We start from the raw sequence: 17,321 nt of genomic DNA on the forward strand, positions 1-17,321 counted from the left end.
GCCCTCCAGAAATAGATTTTCGAAGATCTGTTCATGCATTGAACCGTATTAGAAGAACTGGTTTATATGAAGAAGTGCACTGAACTCAGTAGAAAAATTACGTTCGAAGTCGAATTCATGTGTTACTCAATGGGGCCTCTGGTTTTTTGTAGCTTACGTTTGATGTATATCTTGAATTGGCCTCTTGTCGCAATACTTACGCAGCATTTTTATCATCTATCGCCATAAAAATGACAGCGCATTTTTCACATGTCTGTACATAAATCTCCAGTGTTCAGTGCCGTGCATCGTCATCGTAAGAATTGGTACGATATGCATCAGCAAGCGTCCACTTTGTGAATTGGATAGGCCGAAAAGAGTTGGACAAATTTGTCCGATTCGAGCGCTGTTGCGATACAAAGTCAAAATAGGAGACTTCATGATGAAAAAAAAGCATTTAGCATTTTTATCTTTCTACTAAATATACGATAAATGCAACGGCAATTATGATTGCTATAGCCGCTCTCTAGTCGTCTCCTCCAATTTTGGGATTCAGGGCTAGGGTCGTGTACAGCATTATGACATACGATGCGTCGTGTCTTAATATATTTAACCCCTACTACCCGGATCCTTTACCGCATTAGGCAAATTAATAGATTGTTCACGAAATCCTGCAAATTAGCCCAAGTTCAAAAAACCTGTCAGGTTCCCGAACAAAACGTGGACTGTGTAGTATATCGGAACGTGGATTTAAGGTCTGCGACGGAGATTGGAAGATTATGCCTATTTTAGAGGGCTAGTCGGGAAATCGGAATTTTGTACGTTTCGAATCATATAGTTGATCGTGCAATGTGGGACTGATACCTCGGGATACATAGCGGCACGATCTAATTTCGGATGGGGGGAAGCAGGTTTTGTCCAGCGGCCCCTTCATAACAGCAACGAGGCTTATAATACTGATAAACCTGTAGAGTGGAGAATACTCAGTGTGACTGGGTGATTGATTTCTTCAGGAGTTGATCGAAAAAGTAACCTGAGGATTGAGTAGGGTTGGATAGCACTAAAATGCGTTCCCTGCCGGACGCAAGTGCGGTCAATCCAAACGAATCGGCTATTGTTAACTCTTCTCTTTCGAATGAGGAAGGCTGGATAGAATAAGTGTGGTTCCGTCGATCACCTTTGTTCTTGCAATCCCCAACGTTCTTTCACAATCTCGTCGTCATTGAATCCTCGTACAGCAGCAACAAGAGGAGCCAAAATCCTGACACCAGGGAGCTAGGAGCCTGATATGAGGCCAAAGAATATCATCCCACTGCCACAGGGTTTGTGATAGATATCTGTTTGGACTGTACGTCGTTTGTGGAATCGCGTGCTAGCGGTATTGGGCACGTTAAAAATGGGAGCAGTTCGCGGATTTGACTGAAGTAAAAAATATATATTGGCTAAGCCTGGAAGCAAAGTGGGATGCATTGCTCTGTGTCCCATCGCAGCAGCGAAGACAAACGTCCTCAGCTACCAACATCGATATGGACATTCAAGCTTTAGTAGAAAAAATAGGACTAATTAGGCATAAATCCGGGTTGCTATCACGTATTCTGAGTCCACCATATTTATTTTAGTTTAGGTCTTACCATATTTCTGTTGCAGTGGTCCAAACTAATGTTTCGGTCACATTTGGGGCGACGTCAAAAGTGGACCGGTAATGGCGTTCGGCTCCACAAGTCGAGAATCAAAGTGAAGGAAAAAGCTGAAAAAGCTGAAAAAGCATCGCACGGGCCCGTTCCTGGAGTTCACGTGTCAGCTTTTATCCTTTTGATTCTAATTCACGTTTGCTTTTTTAAGTTTTTGATTTCCATTGTCAAGCATGTAACATGACTGATAGACAAATCAAGGATAGAGTTTTACAAAAGATCAAGCTAAGCAATATGTTGTTTTTTAGCTGTAATCCTGATATGCTCAATTCGATTTTCAATATCACATCCCGTTTCGTTATCCCGTATGGCACACTACAACGTCGGGTTTCCGGATCTAACTATATTTCAGCTGGGAAGGGTATCCGGTCGAGGCGATTTCGCAAGTTGTAGGCGGATTGTGGCAGAGATACAGATCATGATCGACATTGAGCTTGAGCAACCAACTCATTGAGTACACAAGACAGTAGGAGGTATAGATATTTGACAAACTGAAGTGAACTCAACTTTTTAAGTCTCGTGTCCGTCTGCACCACAGACTTTTGTAGAGCAAGAGATATCACTTAAGAGCAAATTTTGATGGCGCGAGCAAGACTGGACTGTCGTTTATCGGTTTGAGCGATTCTTCCGAGGAAGTTTCGATGGGAGCGCCCTACGCTTCTGGAGTAAAGCTTGGGGGTCTAAACCCATTTACAGAAGTTTAAATTCACATTGTAGACATTGAGTGAAAGTTTAACAATTCGGCAGAATGATTTCTCTTGCTGGGAAAAGGATCGAAAGTTTAAAAGTCAGACCAAATGCTGTATGTGGTCCAGTTACGAAGAACGGGCCGTACGAGGTCGGATGCTCCCTAGAATTTTTGCTGTGCTGCTATATCCGATAAAGTATCACCGAAACAAGAATCCAGGCTCGAGAAAGCCATGGAATGGCAGCATTTTTGGCGTGCCTATTTTAGGGCGCTTTATCTCTTTCAAGCGCTGGATTTCTTTTCGAAAAAACCTTAAGTTGAGTAATGCACGATCCATATTTGAAGCGAGATGTCCCGATTTCTCAAAGGATGATGATTCACGAATGGGGTGGAAAAAAATGGATTTCGTTGGCCATTTGCTCATTTGCGCTTTGCTTTTGTGACGAGGGAGTCGTATTAGTTGGCTGCTCATGTGGTTGGCTTTAATTGACGATTCTTAGCCGTATTCACCCAGAGTTCGCCATCGGCTGGAGTCCGGATCGGATTGACTTCTATAGTAGAAAGTCTAAATCAAGATCACTGCAACACAAACTACTGTAACATGAAACGGCTAGGGATTAACTGTTCATATTAGCGACTATGGGGAAGAATCTCCAAGGTGATGAGTCTGGGACGACAATGTTTGATCCGGCGGATTAGGCGGGGGAAGCGTTCACAGGGGTCTTGTAATCACCCCAAATAGTGACCAATTTGAGGAATTTCTGACGCTATTTTCTGATATGAATTTTGGCTTGAAAATACATATGGTCCCTAACTCTTTAAGGTGACAGCTTTGTTTTCAAGATTGATCTAGTCTGCAAAACCTGATATGAATAGCACAACTTGAATTTAATACGCTCTATTTCGCACGTCACGACCGTTCACTTCTGGCACCAAATAAGGTGCAATCACGAGCTAAACTAGAGTGGTATGTATAACACTTGGTACCGAGGGTGTCCTTAGGCGTAGAAGATCGAGCGATATTTATCCAATGAAAGATAGAACGGTTTCGTAAAGACTGAATCCGTTTGATGCACTACTAGTGCCATTTTTGCTGTGTGGCCTGGCGGTTTGGCGGTTTGCGGAACATCGTAGTCGGTGGATCTGGACGTGGAGATTTCGTGATTTAGTACGGTCTGAACGGCCCCAGTTGATAATCTGATCTAACAACTTCCTGATTTAAAATATACATGTCGATGTCGTCCTCTCCACTTCTTTGACACGTGACCACACCAATGTCCAGGCACACCTCACCCTGGGTTTTAGGGGGCAAAGGAAACGCAGCGAACTTTGACCCAGTCGTCCAGGGGTCAAAGCCGATAAAACAGTACCCTCTTAGAGCTGGAAGAAGAAGTATCCTATTTTCTGTCCAGTTTGTAGTCCTGATACCAGGGATCTAGCGCACTTCGTGCGCTTCGTGCGCCCCCTCCCGTTGGCAAAAAGCAGGGAGGGCATCAGCTGTGTAGCACCACGCACTCCCAACACGAGCTACCCTTGCCATCTGGACAAAAAAGCAATCTGCCACTAAATCTGCACAGTCATGCAGAACACATATTTCGGTCCCTTGTCTATCGGGAGAAACCGATGCAAATTATTTCGACCCCAATAAAGCGTGGGAATCAAAGCTTCATTCCCTCTCAAAAAACCGAAGGGCTCTTATAAGACTCTTGCAACATCCATCCTCTCCCCCCTCCTCTTTTTCATTTTGGCTTTACCAATTGAACGGGTCTTTTTTATCTATTGTTTTCTGTTCAAATTCGGAGGAGCTAATAACAACAAGAAATATTCAGCTGAAAACTTTCACTGGTTTGAATTTCTGAAAATTGGCGCTCTCATAGAACCTCCAGCATTACACCCAGTTTTTCACAACTTCAAAAAGGACTGGTGTTTTTTCATTTTATTGCTTGGGACATCTTTTTTTTTTGCCTGGAATCACCATATTCGCTTAGATATCCTGCTTTTTGCGCTTTTTGTCTGAATTGACTTGTATGGCTGCTGGTACAGGGTCGCACCGAAAATTCCAAACTTCACCATCATAGTTGCAAGACCAAATTGCCGTTCTCCAGTTATCGGATTCAGTATAATACTGCCCACTATTTATTCAGATTCCTCCGCTTGCCCATCTTGAGTTGATCTTGACCAGTTGCGCTCACATATCAAAAATTTTCAACTTCTTTTGAAGACTCACTTGCAAGAGCTGTGCTCTATCTCACAAAATGCAATCGCCGGACGAATTCCATCTCATAAGGAGGGCTAACACCCTCCGCAAATCGCTGAACCCACGTTTAAAACGTGCGCAACTGTCAGCCCACTTTGCATTTCTCAAAGACAATATGCGTGCTGTTAAGCGCATTGTCCACGAGTCCAACCGCTCCAAACTTCCCAAAGCCAATTACCTGGTTTTCCAACCAGAGATTAGCGAAAGAGAGAGATTTGCTGTGGTTGATTTCATCCATAAGCTGGTGATTGATCTCGGGTTGGATCACCGGGTTTTTTTCACAGCCATCAACTTGATTGACCGGTACTGCCACACCATTCCGGTTATGCTCAAGCATCTTGAGGTACTTGCGTTGAGCTGCATTTGGATCGCCTCTAAGTTCCACTCGCGCAAGTCTCGAATCCCAGAGGTTTCAAAGCTTTGTGGTTTGACCAATGGCTTTCATAACAAGGAGAAAATCATCAAGATGGAGTCCACTGTCTTGAATGCCTTGAACTGGGACGTTAATGACTGCACCTACGACTTGTTCATCGACACCATCTTGCAGGGTCAGGTGGAGCTGTCGGTGGATTTGATTAAGTATGGTGCGCTTTATCTTTGCGAGTTGGCCGAATATAATCCTGGTGTCTGCATGGAATTCAACACTCGTGATGTCGCCATGGAATCTGTGTTCCTGCTCGTGTGTGTTTCCCGCCAATGGATGCCCAGCAAGTTGAGCGAGCTTGGAAAGATGCTGCTTAAGATGGCCTCCAACCCACCCACCACTCTCAGGAAGATTTATGACCCAAGTCTCAAGATACCGGAGTATGAGGGAGTTTACTTGTTACACCGTTTCTGCTGTACCTACGAGATGCACAAAGAGCAGGAAAAAGAACAGGCCAAACAGCAAAAGGATTATGAAAGCCAACAGCACCCGGCTGACGAAGAGACAGATTCTGACTTTGCTAGCGACGACGAGCTGGAGAATCAAGAGAATCTTCACGCTCTCACCGCGCAGACCCCTCCACAAGAGCCCAAACTAGTCCGCATGTCGCTGAGATTGAAGCTCAGGGCTCATCCATATCATCCATCCATGGTGTCACCAGTGTCCAGTTCCAATCCTATGCGGGCTCCTGTTACTGGCCAAATTCTGCACACCAACATGACGCTCTTGCCCACTCCAAGGCCGTCGCCGGTCGATGAGCTGAATAAAAACATGCTCCTGAACCCGGAAACGCCAATTGAGATTTCCGATCCAGTTCCCTCACCTAAGTCGCGGTCCGACAGTTTGCTTTCGAAGACGACCTCAGTATCGTCAGTTTCGTCTGCATCATCTGGGTCTTCGGGATCGTTTGCCGCTCCGGGTTTTAGGGGCCATGCCAAGCGCAATTCCTCGTACATGGATGTGGATATGGAGATGTCAAATGATCTGTTAGGAGCTGCGAAGCCTTCTGCAGTATTGAGGGAGTATAAGAGATATAGACGGAACGAGTGAGCTAAGAGAAGGCCGACTTCATGGACTCTTAAGCTCATATAATCCGACGGGTTAAACTCTTGATTTGAACTCAGCCTGAAATCAGGAGCTACTACCCACCTCAACGACATTCAGTGTCACACAATTCCTTCTGACTCCCAACTTCAATTCTCAATTGGCAGTCTCAGTCACTGCATTCGTTACGATTCGATGCCTCATTCTACACAGACAATTACTTCACAATCCTACACAAAGGTCCCAGAGATGGTTGCTTGATGTTGAGATAGGTTTGCCTTGCAAATACAACTCCCCAGCAACCAAAACATAACCATATAGAGCAATGGAGATAAATCAGCGTGTTCACTATCCCGTAGTCCCCCCAGGCAAATGGTAATTCCTCTACAGGCACGGCTATCCCCCATGTGAGGACATATTTATTGGTTGCAATCCAAAGTTGCCGAAGTGCATAACCCTTTAGTCGGGAAAAAACACTACCAAACCACAACGAAGTAGAGTACTCCTTGTGCATTAACATTAGCGCGTGATGCATACCGAAATAGGTGTGACACTGCTAAAATTAGTGATTTCGAGGGAGCACTACCTTTAAACCAGGATTTTTGTGTGCAGAATCTTGGTGGGGTTAGTGTATATGGTGACTTATTAGATGAATTGTTGCACTTTTTGCCAAATAAAGCAACTACGATTTTGTCCACCACTCTCTGTTTTCGTTTTGTCGGGTTTTTATATCAAGCAAGGTGATCCTACTACGTGTTTTTTCAGGAACCTCAAAGGAGCCTTGGTTTTCAACCCACATTCGTATATATGCCAAAAGGGTAAAGACTTGAAAATGTCAGTCAAGATTATCAGGCCATGAACTACCAAAACAGATGGAAAACCCGTTTGGATCAGTGGTTTCGTGCATTGTGATTTATGTGCGGTGTGTAAAAGTTCCGAGACAGACCACCAACGGTGACTGCGCTTCTTACGCCTTTACTGTGGAGGAGACCAGAATCTTGAACAACGCTTTAAGCAGAACGACAAATTCGTCCAGGTCAGACGATTAATGAATAAAACGGGAATTTCTTAGGTCTTGCTGTCCGAGAAAACCCAATCCGTTTTTGAATCTGTTTTGCGCGATTGTTCCGTTTCCCCCACACGCAATCAAAATTTCGTCGACCATCATCTCCCCTTGGTCTCGAACATTTCGACACGTCTGAAGGATCTTCTAACGTTATTTTCTCATTTTAGCTGTTTTTAAAGACTCTCGCGTCTTTGGAGTGAACATTTACGCTTAAATATAAGAATAGCACGAGATACCTCGAGGGAATTAGGGGTGCCCCAACAAGGTATGAGAAGCTCTGCCAGTTACCGGTATAGAATCATTGCGAAAAACCCCTTTTAGTGAGCGTAAAATAGGGTATTGAATCAAAAAAAGAAAGCTCAACTAGACTTCAAATAAGCATCAATGTCGACGTCAACATCCTCGGTAGAACACTTATATCCAATCCGAATCACGAGTACGATCTATACGAAGGTGTCCTCCAAATTAGACTGCAGATTTCTCGGAAAAAATTGTTACGTCACTATAACCACCAGAAATCACGAAATCTGAGCGTCCTGGCTCCACACAGATTGGAGTTAAAAAAATGGCTGTTGGGGCGTCTGTTATACTAATGATGCATTCTAGGTTATTACCGCATCGGGCAATCAGTGATGAAATTGCAAGATCCAGATGTCCCCTTTTGGAAGGTATGACGGTGAGGTCTGCTAGCGATATTTGTGGAGCAAAACAGATCAAAAAGCGTAGGCACTCCTGCAATATCGAATCCATATCGATGTGAAATCAAAGCCATAAAGGTTTATGCATTTTTTATAAAGGGGTAAAGTAAACCTTTCAGATGTGGAATACCGCACCAACCCTGGACTGCAGGGGATTCTATCGAAATCCAGAAATTAGGGACCTCTGGAGACTCTCGCTTTCTTGGCGGGCAATAGGGCTTTGGACGGCACCTCAAAACTCGAGATGTCAGGCAGATACGTGAAATATTACAGTCAAAACCTGGGAGTTTTGATATTTAGTTTGATGAAGGTCACTATTCCCCGTGGAAATCTGCAAAGGTTGAATCCGCAGATCGAAAATCGTACAAAAACTATAAATTGGGACCCTTGAACGTGGACACCCAAATCGGACAACACTTGACATCAAACCCGGACTCCTTTTTGGAGGGTTGCAGCCCCATTCTTTTTGCACGGCTGCCAGATCGCTCGTGGTACTATGGTAATTGCACGACAAGCCGTATCCGTTATCGGCTCGGATCCTGATTCGAGAGGGTTAAATTGCTCCTTCAGTAAGAGGTTTTGATGCTGGAAATTGTACGATTGGTTGGCCGATAGAATATCATCGGTCCAAGGCAGAACTAATCCGATTCACTGTATCTCCAGGTCTCAGGCTTTGTTCTTTCCGCGGAACCTGGGCCGAATTGAGCGAGGCTCTCTCAATGATTGACCAGAGGTGTGAGAGAGACATTTGAGAATTGGTAGGTCCGTATCAGTTATCATTGTGATGATTCTGCCATGGTTTTACCGTAACTTACACATTTCTGCTATTTCACTCTCTTTCGCAAGATTTCTCATTCATATCTGTTTTTTGTAGATATCTCCGAATTTTGATGATATGTCAAACCATTGATCGATTTCTCAAACCAATCCTCCTAAACGCAAAGCACAACTGGGGGGGTTTTTTTAATACTTCTAGGCCTCAGTAATTTTGGAACATCTTGTAGTGATTCCTTACTTGTCTATGCAATTCTCAAGAACTCTGCTTGAATGATGGAATACCAGTCTCTCCCTATTGCTTCCACAGACCCCCTTTACACCAGCCACTCTTTTCCATTTTCCGACAGCGCAAACGCATGATTAATTACAGCTACCGGAGAATTTTCATTTCAACAAAACATTGGCAATGGAACCTCAACTCGGCAGGAATCGTACGTAGCCTTCCGAGAGCATCATTACAATGTGTCAAACGAGAAGATAACGAAGCAGGCAATTTCCGAAATGAGGCGATGGTCTCGCTTTGCTGCTCTGCTGCACTTTTGACGGCGATCAACTACCGAAATTTCAGAGTTGTGGATGGGAACCCCGGTGAACTCGCGCTTGAGCCGATTGGTATTCAGACCTAGCAAATCCGATCAGCAGATAGGTCTGTCCTTCCCCTCCCCTTATACTTGGAGGCCCAACCTCCTAATGAGATTTCAAGCACTTTCTTCGATATGCCCTAGGCAAAAAAATTGAACCTAATATTTCATTTATTATTTAGGTATCTCAATTGAGGTCCAGGTACACTTTCACTATATACTTTTTTCTCTTTGTTTTCAACAGAACTACACTTTCACAACCATTGCTTTTTCTTCGGGAATAATTTTCTGTCCCCTTAGAGAGGGCTTCCTCCTTTCTGTTCGGAACCCAATGTTCACCTTCTTCGCAGTGAAACGCATCTCTATGGCAATTGCTATTGCAGTGTCCATGGTTTTGGCTTCCGGCGTCCGAAGCAGCACCCTGGGTGGGGCAACGCTCAGTTGCAATCGAAAGGCTGCGAGTTGGTTCTTGAAATTTACTCTGACCCCATCACCAACGTCATCGCGAATTATCATGCAGAGATAATACAGACAACAAACGCAATCTTTCGTTTCCTACGTCATATATTTGTAGAGTAGCCATCAAGGGTGACTTCAACGGAGTTACGGACACTCGGATGGCTGTATCAGTGATGGGATCCCAAGCGCTGGTTATTCATGGCATCTTGATGCTCAGTTGCCCATGCGATCGTACAGATATCATGAGAAATACTGATTTCGCAGTAGGATACGCCCATGCGATCGTGCAGATATCATAAGCAATTCTGATTTCTCAGAAGGATACGCCCATCCGCATCCAAAATCAGTTACGAGTTTGCAGGACATTTTGAGGCGATTTCTTGCTTCCTGATTAGAGAATTTATTCTGCTTTGCGACAGTCTTGCTTACCGAGATGGTAACGCCTTAAATGCACAGGGTTTCGATCACTGAAGCGGGGACTCAAATCGGAAACCGGAAATTAAACATGAGGCATATACACACAACTTGCTCGTTGAGTTCCCTCCCTGTTCTATTTCCTCACTGATTTCATTTACTATCAATCCCCATACGAGATCTGATCTCGTTGACCTTTAACTTTCTCCGCAAATCTGCAGAGTGCCCGAAGGGGCAATGTAAGTGCGGAATAAGAGACGTATCTTGTGTACTGCACGCTTATTCGTGTCTGATCCAATATATTTTTCAAAATTTAAATCTGAACTCCACATTACAGGTGTGGTCTTGAAGCATATGTTAAAGGCTATCATACCACAATGACCACGCAGAAGCGACTCAAATCCCACAAGTCAGATCAGCAGGCATATTTGGGGTATTGTGTTTCCCCGGGGGATGTAATTGACACCGTGGATCTGGCACAGATCTCGCAGCGTGAATTTGCTTCCAACTATATCTTCAGCCGCAAACCTTGTATTCTGCGAAGCTCTGCTGGCCTCGTTCCGCTACTGGGCCAAACGTTTTCCCTGGACAATTTCAAATCAGGCACTTTGTTGAAGACACTCGATTGTGAAGATGGCAAGCAAACTGTCCAGATAGAGCTGAAATCAGACGGCGGGTTTGGTTCCGGGAAGAAAAGGATAAAGATGTCATTGAAGGGCGTTTTGGAAGCATTCAAGAATAATGACAGCTCTATTTATCTAACTACCCAATATGGAAATGAAGAAGATGAAGAAGATGAGGACGACAAAAATGACAAAAAATATGAGCAAGATCAAGAACAATATGAGGATGACGATGACGATGATGAACCTGAACATGAGAACGAACAGGAAGAAGATCAATTTTTTGGCCCAGACGATAATGTTTCAGATTCAGGATCATCCATAGATTTTAACGAAGTTGAAGACGATTACGATGACAGGCTATCCGTTTCCGGTCAAGAGCCAATGACTCTTCAGGAAGCTGAATCCAGATGTTCAGACTTATTCCAACCACCATTGACGTGTCTGCTTACAAATCCCGACATTCTCCCTCTCAATGTAAAACTGTTTGAAGCACTTGTTCCGCAACAAGTCAATCTCTGGATGGGTTTAACAGCAGAAGAGACTTCCTCATCCGCATTCCAGGCCGATTTGACCAAGCCGGATCTCGGTCTTGGAAAGCGTGTTCCATTTGGAACATCTTCGGGGCTTCATCACGACCATTCAGACAACCTCTACATTCCTGTGACTGGATGCAAACGGTTCACAGTGTACTCTCCGAGTGAATATAAACAAATGTACACTGTTGGACGTGTGAATCAGTTGTACAATTCCGGGGTGATTGACTACCACCCTGACGAGAGAGCACCAAATTGGCGCACTACAAATGCCGATGGCTCTATGACAGATTGTAATACGTACGAGGAAAACTTGCACGAATCTGGAGCTGAGTCTGCCCTGAAATGTGACCAGGACCCTCCGTCGTTCTCACGCGTTCCACCTCTTCTGGCGAATATTGACCAGGTTTCCGATCCTGAGGTGAAAAAACAACTTACAGACGTTGCAAATGTCCGGTTCCCGGGTTTCCTCGACGCTAATAGTCTCAAGATAGAATTGAACCCAGGAGACGCACTGTATCTCCCAGCAGGTTGGTTCCACGAGGTTACATCTACCGGCGATTTCCAGGATGAAATCCCTGGAATTCACACGGCAATCAATTACTGGTTTGCCCCACCCGATGGGACCGCTGAAAAGCCCTATACAACGCCGTTCTGGCGCAATGATTTTGCGAGAACGGCTAGAGCTATTGACGAACGCCGCACTAAGTAGTTCCTGGGCTAATATGCGGGGATGTTATCACGTGATTAGATCGAGGGGTACTTGATCCTCAGCCCTGTGACTGCCAAGCCATCCCCGGCTTGTTGGTGCGGCGTGCGGCTCAACGACGCAAGGTAGTGCACCGCCTATCACCTGACAGTTCCAGAGATAGCAATGAGGGCCTAAGTTTAGAGTCTAAGTTAGGGATCTGAACCGTGATGAAAATAATGCAAAAGGTTGTAGTTGTAGATGCAAATTTGCTGGAATATAGCTCAGGTCTAGAGTGAACTCGCAATTTTCAATGGATCGCAAAATTCTAAAGCAAACCCCAATCCACCCAATCAAGACTCTATCTCTGGCGTGATAAGACACTATCGGGCCTTTAGCACCAAGATCGCCTCAGTAGGGTCTTTGCACTAGAACACTCAGTTTCCGCGCTAAACTCGCCAAATTCGACTGTTTCAGTAGGAAATCAGAAATATAAAGCTTTTATAATAAATCTCAGCCACAAAAAAACGAGAAATAATTTAAATTTTCACCAAAATTCACCCCTCACATCAGATCGAATGAGCCAGAACATTGCCAGATCCGGCCCGTTTTCGCAATGAGGTGAAAAATACAATTGACTTTCCTCTTTTCCCTCTTTTTTTTCACTCCTTTTTCCAGACCCTTTGAAGTCTATCCTAACCCGTTTTTTTTCTTGTTTTTCAAAACAGATTGTCTGAACTCGAATAGGTTGGAGGGAATGTAAGCATTTTTTTAATATATCGGAAAAGGGTGTTGGGGTGATAAAGAGCGAGCAAACAACAACATGCTACAACAAGGGGAGTTGTCATACTCAGGGGTGGTCCCACAACAAGAAAAAAACCTCCACATGGAGCTTTTCAAACGTTGCCACCCTGTAGAAAGTTTTGCAAGGCCCTAAGCGCTAGCTTGTTGTGTTTTTATTCGTTCGCGCGACCGTGTTCCATCTTGTTTTCCATTGCGTACAAGTCTAACAATAACATCACCAGTTTATCAGAGATTTCTCCACTTGTTCGACCAAACCAAATCTAGAAAGCCCCTTCAGCTTTGTTTTGCCTTGAAAGAGAGTTCAATCAAAGAGGTATTTATTAGCTTAAATATCTCGTTGTTTGACTGGTCCTAGTGTTCGAAAGAGTGAAAAGATACAGCATTTGAAGACGCTCTCTCTGCATTCACTCTCCATCTAACACTATCACCGTTGTGTTGCCTATTCACCGAATCATGGCTTCCACCTCTGCTTCTTCAGTTCGTCTCGACATTATGTCGGACGCCGGAAATGATCATGTCCCCTCTACACCCGCTCCTGAGTCTCCGGTCGAGTCGTCGTCGCACTCCTCACCAAGCGAGACCAGTGAAAGAAGTGTTACCCCATCGTCATCACTGACATCTGTGTCTGACACGGATTCAGTGAACAACTTGGAAAAACCTTCACTTTCAATTGCCCATGATGCTATGTCCAAGGGGCCGAACTCGATCTTGAAGAAGGTCAAGCCGGCTCCAAGAACTAGTTCTGCTACCGGCATTTCTACCACGGTCCCCGTCACTGGCGAAAGACCAAAGCCCGGTGCGCATCCTACCCTGGATGATGATGTTCTCTTTGCCATCTTTATGATCTTGTATTCACATGATCCTAAGGCGAAGGGAATGACCGTCAAACAGATCTGCGACATTCTGATTGAAAAACACCCCAAAATGGCTACCCTTTCCTCCAAGACTTCCAACCTTGTCAGTGCTAAGCTTAACGCTTATGTCAAGAGAGTTGAGAAGGGAGAAAGGTCCATCATCTATGCTCTTTCACGTGATTGGGCTGATGCTTCGCCGAAGAGAATGGTGTACGTCTACCGTGGTCTTTTGACCGATGACTACTATCTTCATGTCAAGTCCATGCTTGAGAGCCAAAAAGCTATGGAGGCCTCTAACGGGCCTCTCTCTGGAAACAGCTCCATGATGGACGATGACTCTGTCAGTGCAGATGCTCAGGGAAAGTATAAGAAGAAGAATGGAATCCCAACTTTTGATATGGGTTCTCGTTCCCCTTTCCTTGAAAGTCCTTTGGATTTACGTTTGCCTCAATTATCCATTCCTTATTCGGTTGCTCCTGTAACTGCTTCTCTCAACGACGAGAATAGGTCTCCGTTCAAGCCTGGCCGCAAAGGTGACAGTAACGCCTCTGATTATGAGTACGATGAGTTCGACACTTTCAGAGACGATGACGATGACGAAGATGATGAGCTCGAGACCGAAATCATGTACAGACGCTCGAGCTTGGTTCAAAGAGGAGGTGCGATCCCACCAACAACCCTCTCTACCAAGCGGTCTAAGTCTCTCTCCTCACTGAGCAAGAGACCTCGTCATATAACTGCCGCTGCTGCTGCCCCCAGAATCCCAAGGGTTTCCGTTTCGACTCCCGGTGCTGCTGCAGCTGTTGCTGCTCTGAGAGCAGCCACTCTGCAGGCAATGTCTCCATCCGAGTCCTTTGGTGAAAGTACCTTCTTGACAGACCCATCTGTTGAGCCTTCTGCCAGTGTCAAATGGCTTGAGACTTTGAGATCCGGGTTCTTGACCCAAGAATTCACCGCTCCAGAGGACTTGTCTTTGGCAGAACTGGACGCCTTGTTTGCTTGAATATCTCTCCAAAACGGCGGAATTGTTGGAAAGAGGCAATGCAAAGTGCTGGAATCCAATCTAAGGATATCCGTCTTTCCTCACGTTCCTTTTCACTCAAAAGCCTATGCTGCTGCCGTTTTGTCCTGTGCTTTGCCAGCTTTTGTCAGCTACCTGAACACCTGCTTTTATCCATGATTGAACTGGGTTGAAAAATTTATGTCTAATGACTTGTTATCGTTTTGATCTCCTTTTGTTACACTTTTTTCTTTTTTTTCTTTGATCTTTTATTTATAAAGTCCCTCCTTTTGCCCTGTCTTTTGCAATTTCGTTGGTTCGGCTGTCGAACCTTGCTGATAGTGTTTACTCTGTGTTTCCTTTTATGAATGCTGTTGATGTTGTTTTTTGGGCTTTCTTTCACCTTTATTCCTGTTTACAAAAGCTTCACACTTGCCACGTTGCCGTGCTGGTTGTTATAATGGCCTACATATGACCTGGCTGTCTATGGCCCTATTGGCCCCATTCATTGTTGCCTTTGCATCCTCTCGTGGATTAGGATCCATGACTGATACATATAGTTCAACAGGATCACTACTAGCGTATGATCAAACCTTTTTTACAGACTAACAGATATATACACAGGCTTTACCTACATGTGAATAAAAGTGAAACCAATCAATAGTTAGACCTGCTGTGTCTATGTCATCTGGTACTTTGGCCCGTCGCCGCCTTCAGGAACTGCCCAGTCGATGTCTTGGGTTGGCACTTTGATGTCGCATGTCTTGCAATGAATGCAGTTCTGCGAGTTGATCTGAAATTTGACTCCGAGAGGGGAAGTTTCGTCCTCGAGGTACTCGTAGACTCCAGCTGGACAGAACCGCTGCTCGACACCTTGCCATTTTGGATATGCCTTTTCTGCATGTTTTTCAAGGTCCTGATCAGGAACACGAAGATGGCAGCGCTCGTCTTCTCCGTGGGATGTTCCTGTTCGCGAGACCGAGGTTAGAATGTCAAACGAGAGTTTCCCGTCGGGCTTTGGATACTCGATCTTGGGGTACTCGTCCGCGGATTTGGTGAGATATGCATCTGATTGGTGATGATTCAAGGTGATTGGCTCACGGCCCTTGGTCAACAGAGTCACGATTCCAGAGGTCGCCATTCCTCCCCACAGTTTCAATGGAGTGCTGAAAGAAGGACGAACGTTGCGGACTTCAAACAGCTCGTCACGCACCCAACTGTTCTCATAGGCAGTTTGGAACGAAGCCAGGTCAATCGGCTGATCTGACTCCGTTTCCAAAGCTTTGTGGATCTCCTCTGCTGCCATCATACCGGACTTCATCGCAGTGTGTGTTCCCTTGATCTTAGGCACGTTCATGAATCCTGCGGAAGCACCCACCAGCACACCACCGGGAAAGTGCAGCTTTGGCACTGATTGATATCCACCTTCATTCAAAGCCCTGGCAGCATATGAAATACACTTTCCGCCCTCCAGAACATTAGAGTAGAAAGGATGGTGTTTCATTTTCTGGAATTCCTGGTACGGAGATATCCATGGGTTTTCATAGTCAAGACCAACAACGAGTCCAACACTGACCAAGCCGTCTCCGAAATGATATTGGAAACCACCACCGTATGTGCCAGGCGTCAATGGATATCCCATAGAGTGGCCGACATAGCCCTTCTGAAACTTTTCAGGAGCCACTTCCCAGATCTCTTTGATTCCAAGACCATACGTCTGGCTATTTCTGCCTTTTCTGAGGTCGTATTTGCTGATAGCCTTTTTACTCAGTGAGCCGTGGCACCCTTCTGCCAGAACAGTTACTCTGGCCTGGAACTCCATGCCTCTTTCGAACTCGTCTCTGGGGGCTCCGCTCTTGGAGATACCCATGTCCTTGGTGGCTACTCCTTTGACTGCTCCTGAAGCATCATATACAAGATCTGAAACCGAGATTGAAGGATACACCTCGACCCCCAGCTCCTCAGCCTTTTCGGCCAAATATTTCACCACCTCCGATAGCGAAACGATGCAGTTTTTGCCTGCATTGGTGATTTGAGGTGGTTCAGGCAACGGCACCGATGAGCCATTGGAAAACAAAAATTTCAGATGGTCTTCGGTCACCATTGTGTATAAATCATTAGGTAATGGTATACCGTCGCCGTTAGAGTCATAGAACTCGCTATCAGGAAACAACTCCCGTAGAGCTCTTGGCTCCAGAACCGCCCCTGAAACAATATGAGATCCCATATCTGGAGCTTTTTCCAAAACCACCACTCGTAATTCGTCAGACTCGTCTAGTTGTTTGAGTTTAATAGCAGCTGCTAACCCTGCAGGTCCACCTCCCACGATACAAACATCTACCGAGTCCGTTGCTCTTTCCTCCGTAAGTAATTGTTGTTCTTCCTCAGAGAGCTCAATGAATGGCGTTTCCACTGACTTGGAAACCGTATGTGACTGGTTGAAAGAGCGTCTCTGTAGATGCGCTCTGGCGTGGTCCGGTATGAAAGCCTTTGATGACGCAAACGGGCGTGAACAGCACCTCGCAGTCTGTTTACACAATCGCGCCCGCGCAACCGGTCCGAAGCTCGGAGCCAGGCATCGTTTTGCGACTTTCAGCATCCAAATGTGTGTTTTTCCACGGAAATCGGCTCTTTCCAGCTAGTGTAATGCTTCTCAACGGTCGAAGATGACCAGTTGACTCTGCGGCCGAATTTGAAAAATTATACTAGTCGTGTGCTAATCCATTAGTCGCCGCAGA

The 17,321-nt window shown here is 45.2% G+C and overlaps 6 protein-coding genes across 6 annotated transcripts; 4 read left to right on the forward strand and 2 right to left on the reverse strand.

The window, feature by feature from the left end:
- Window positions 1-2,474: 2,474 nt before the first annotated feature.
- Window positions 2,475-2,801, forward strand: KUCA_T00002826001 (uncharacterized protein; the record flags this gene model as incomplete). Its single annotated transcript, XM_022603111.1, has 1 exon — window positions 2,475-2,801. One exon carries the CDS (start codon window positions 2,475-2,477, stop codon window positions 2,799-2,801), a length of 327 nt encoding a protein of 108 aa, XP_022458849.1.
- Window positions 2,802-4,613: 1,812 nt separating this feature from the next.
- KUCA_T00002827001 (uncharacterized protein) lies at window positions 4,614-6,089 on the forward strand (the record flags this gene model as incomplete). Its single annotated transcript, XM_022603112.1, has 1 exon — window positions 4,614-6,089. The coding sequence occupies one exon, from the start codon at window positions 4,614-4,616 to the stop codon at window positions 6,087-6,089; it is 1,476 nt and encodes a 491-aa protein (XP_022458850.1).
- A 3,362-nt stretch (window positions 6,090-9,451) lies between these two features.
- On the reverse strand, window positions 9,452-9,721 carry KUCA_T00002828001 (uncharacterized protein; the record flags this gene model as incomplete). Its single annotated transcript, XM_022603113.1, has 1 exon — window positions 9,452-9,721. The coding sequence occupies one exon, from the start codon at window positions 9,719-9,721 to the stop codon at window positions 9,452-9,454; it is 270 nt and encodes an 89-aa protein (XP_022458851.1).
- Window positions 9,722-10,455: 734 nt separating this feature from the next.
- KUCA_T00002829001 (uncharacterized protein) lies at window positions 10,456-11,949 on the forward strand (the record flags this gene model as incomplete). The annotated part of the gene is made up of 1 exon (XM_022603114.1): window positions 10,456-11,949. One exon carries the CDS (start codon window positions 10,456-10,458, stop codon window positions 11,947-11,949), a length of 1,494 nt encoding a protein of 497 aa, XP_022458852.1.
- A 1,233-nt stretch (window positions 11,950-13,182) lies between these two features.
- KUCA_T00002830001 (uncharacterized protein) lies at window positions 13,183-14,586 on the forward strand (the record flags this gene model as incomplete). The annotated part of the gene is made up of 1 exon (XM_022603115.1): window positions 13,183-14,586. The coding sequence occupies one exon, from the start codon at window positions 13,183-13,185 to the stop codon at window positions 14,584-14,586; it is 1,404 nt and encodes a 467-aa protein (XP_022458853.1).
- Window positions 14,587-15,262: 676 nt separating this feature from the next.
- KUCA_T00002831001 (uncharacterized protein) lies at window positions 15,263-17,182 on the reverse strand (the record flags this gene model as incomplete). Its single annotated transcript, XM_022603116.1, has 1 exon — window positions 15,263-17,182. One exon carries the CDS (start codon window positions 17,180-17,182, stop codon window positions 15,263-15,265), a length of 1,920 nt encoding a protein of 639 aa, XP_022458854.1.
- Window positions 17,183-17,321: the final 139 nt, after the last annotated feature.

The sequence above is a fragment of the Kuraishia capsulata genome, genomic scaffold, assembly GCF_000576695.1.
Source record: "Kuraishia capsulata CBS 1993 genomic scaffold, Kuraishia_capsulata_scaffold_3, whole genome shotgun sequence".
Lineage (NCBI taxonomy): Eukaryota > Fungi > Ascomycota > Pichiomycetes > Pichiales > Pichiaceae > Kuraishia > Kuraishia capsulata.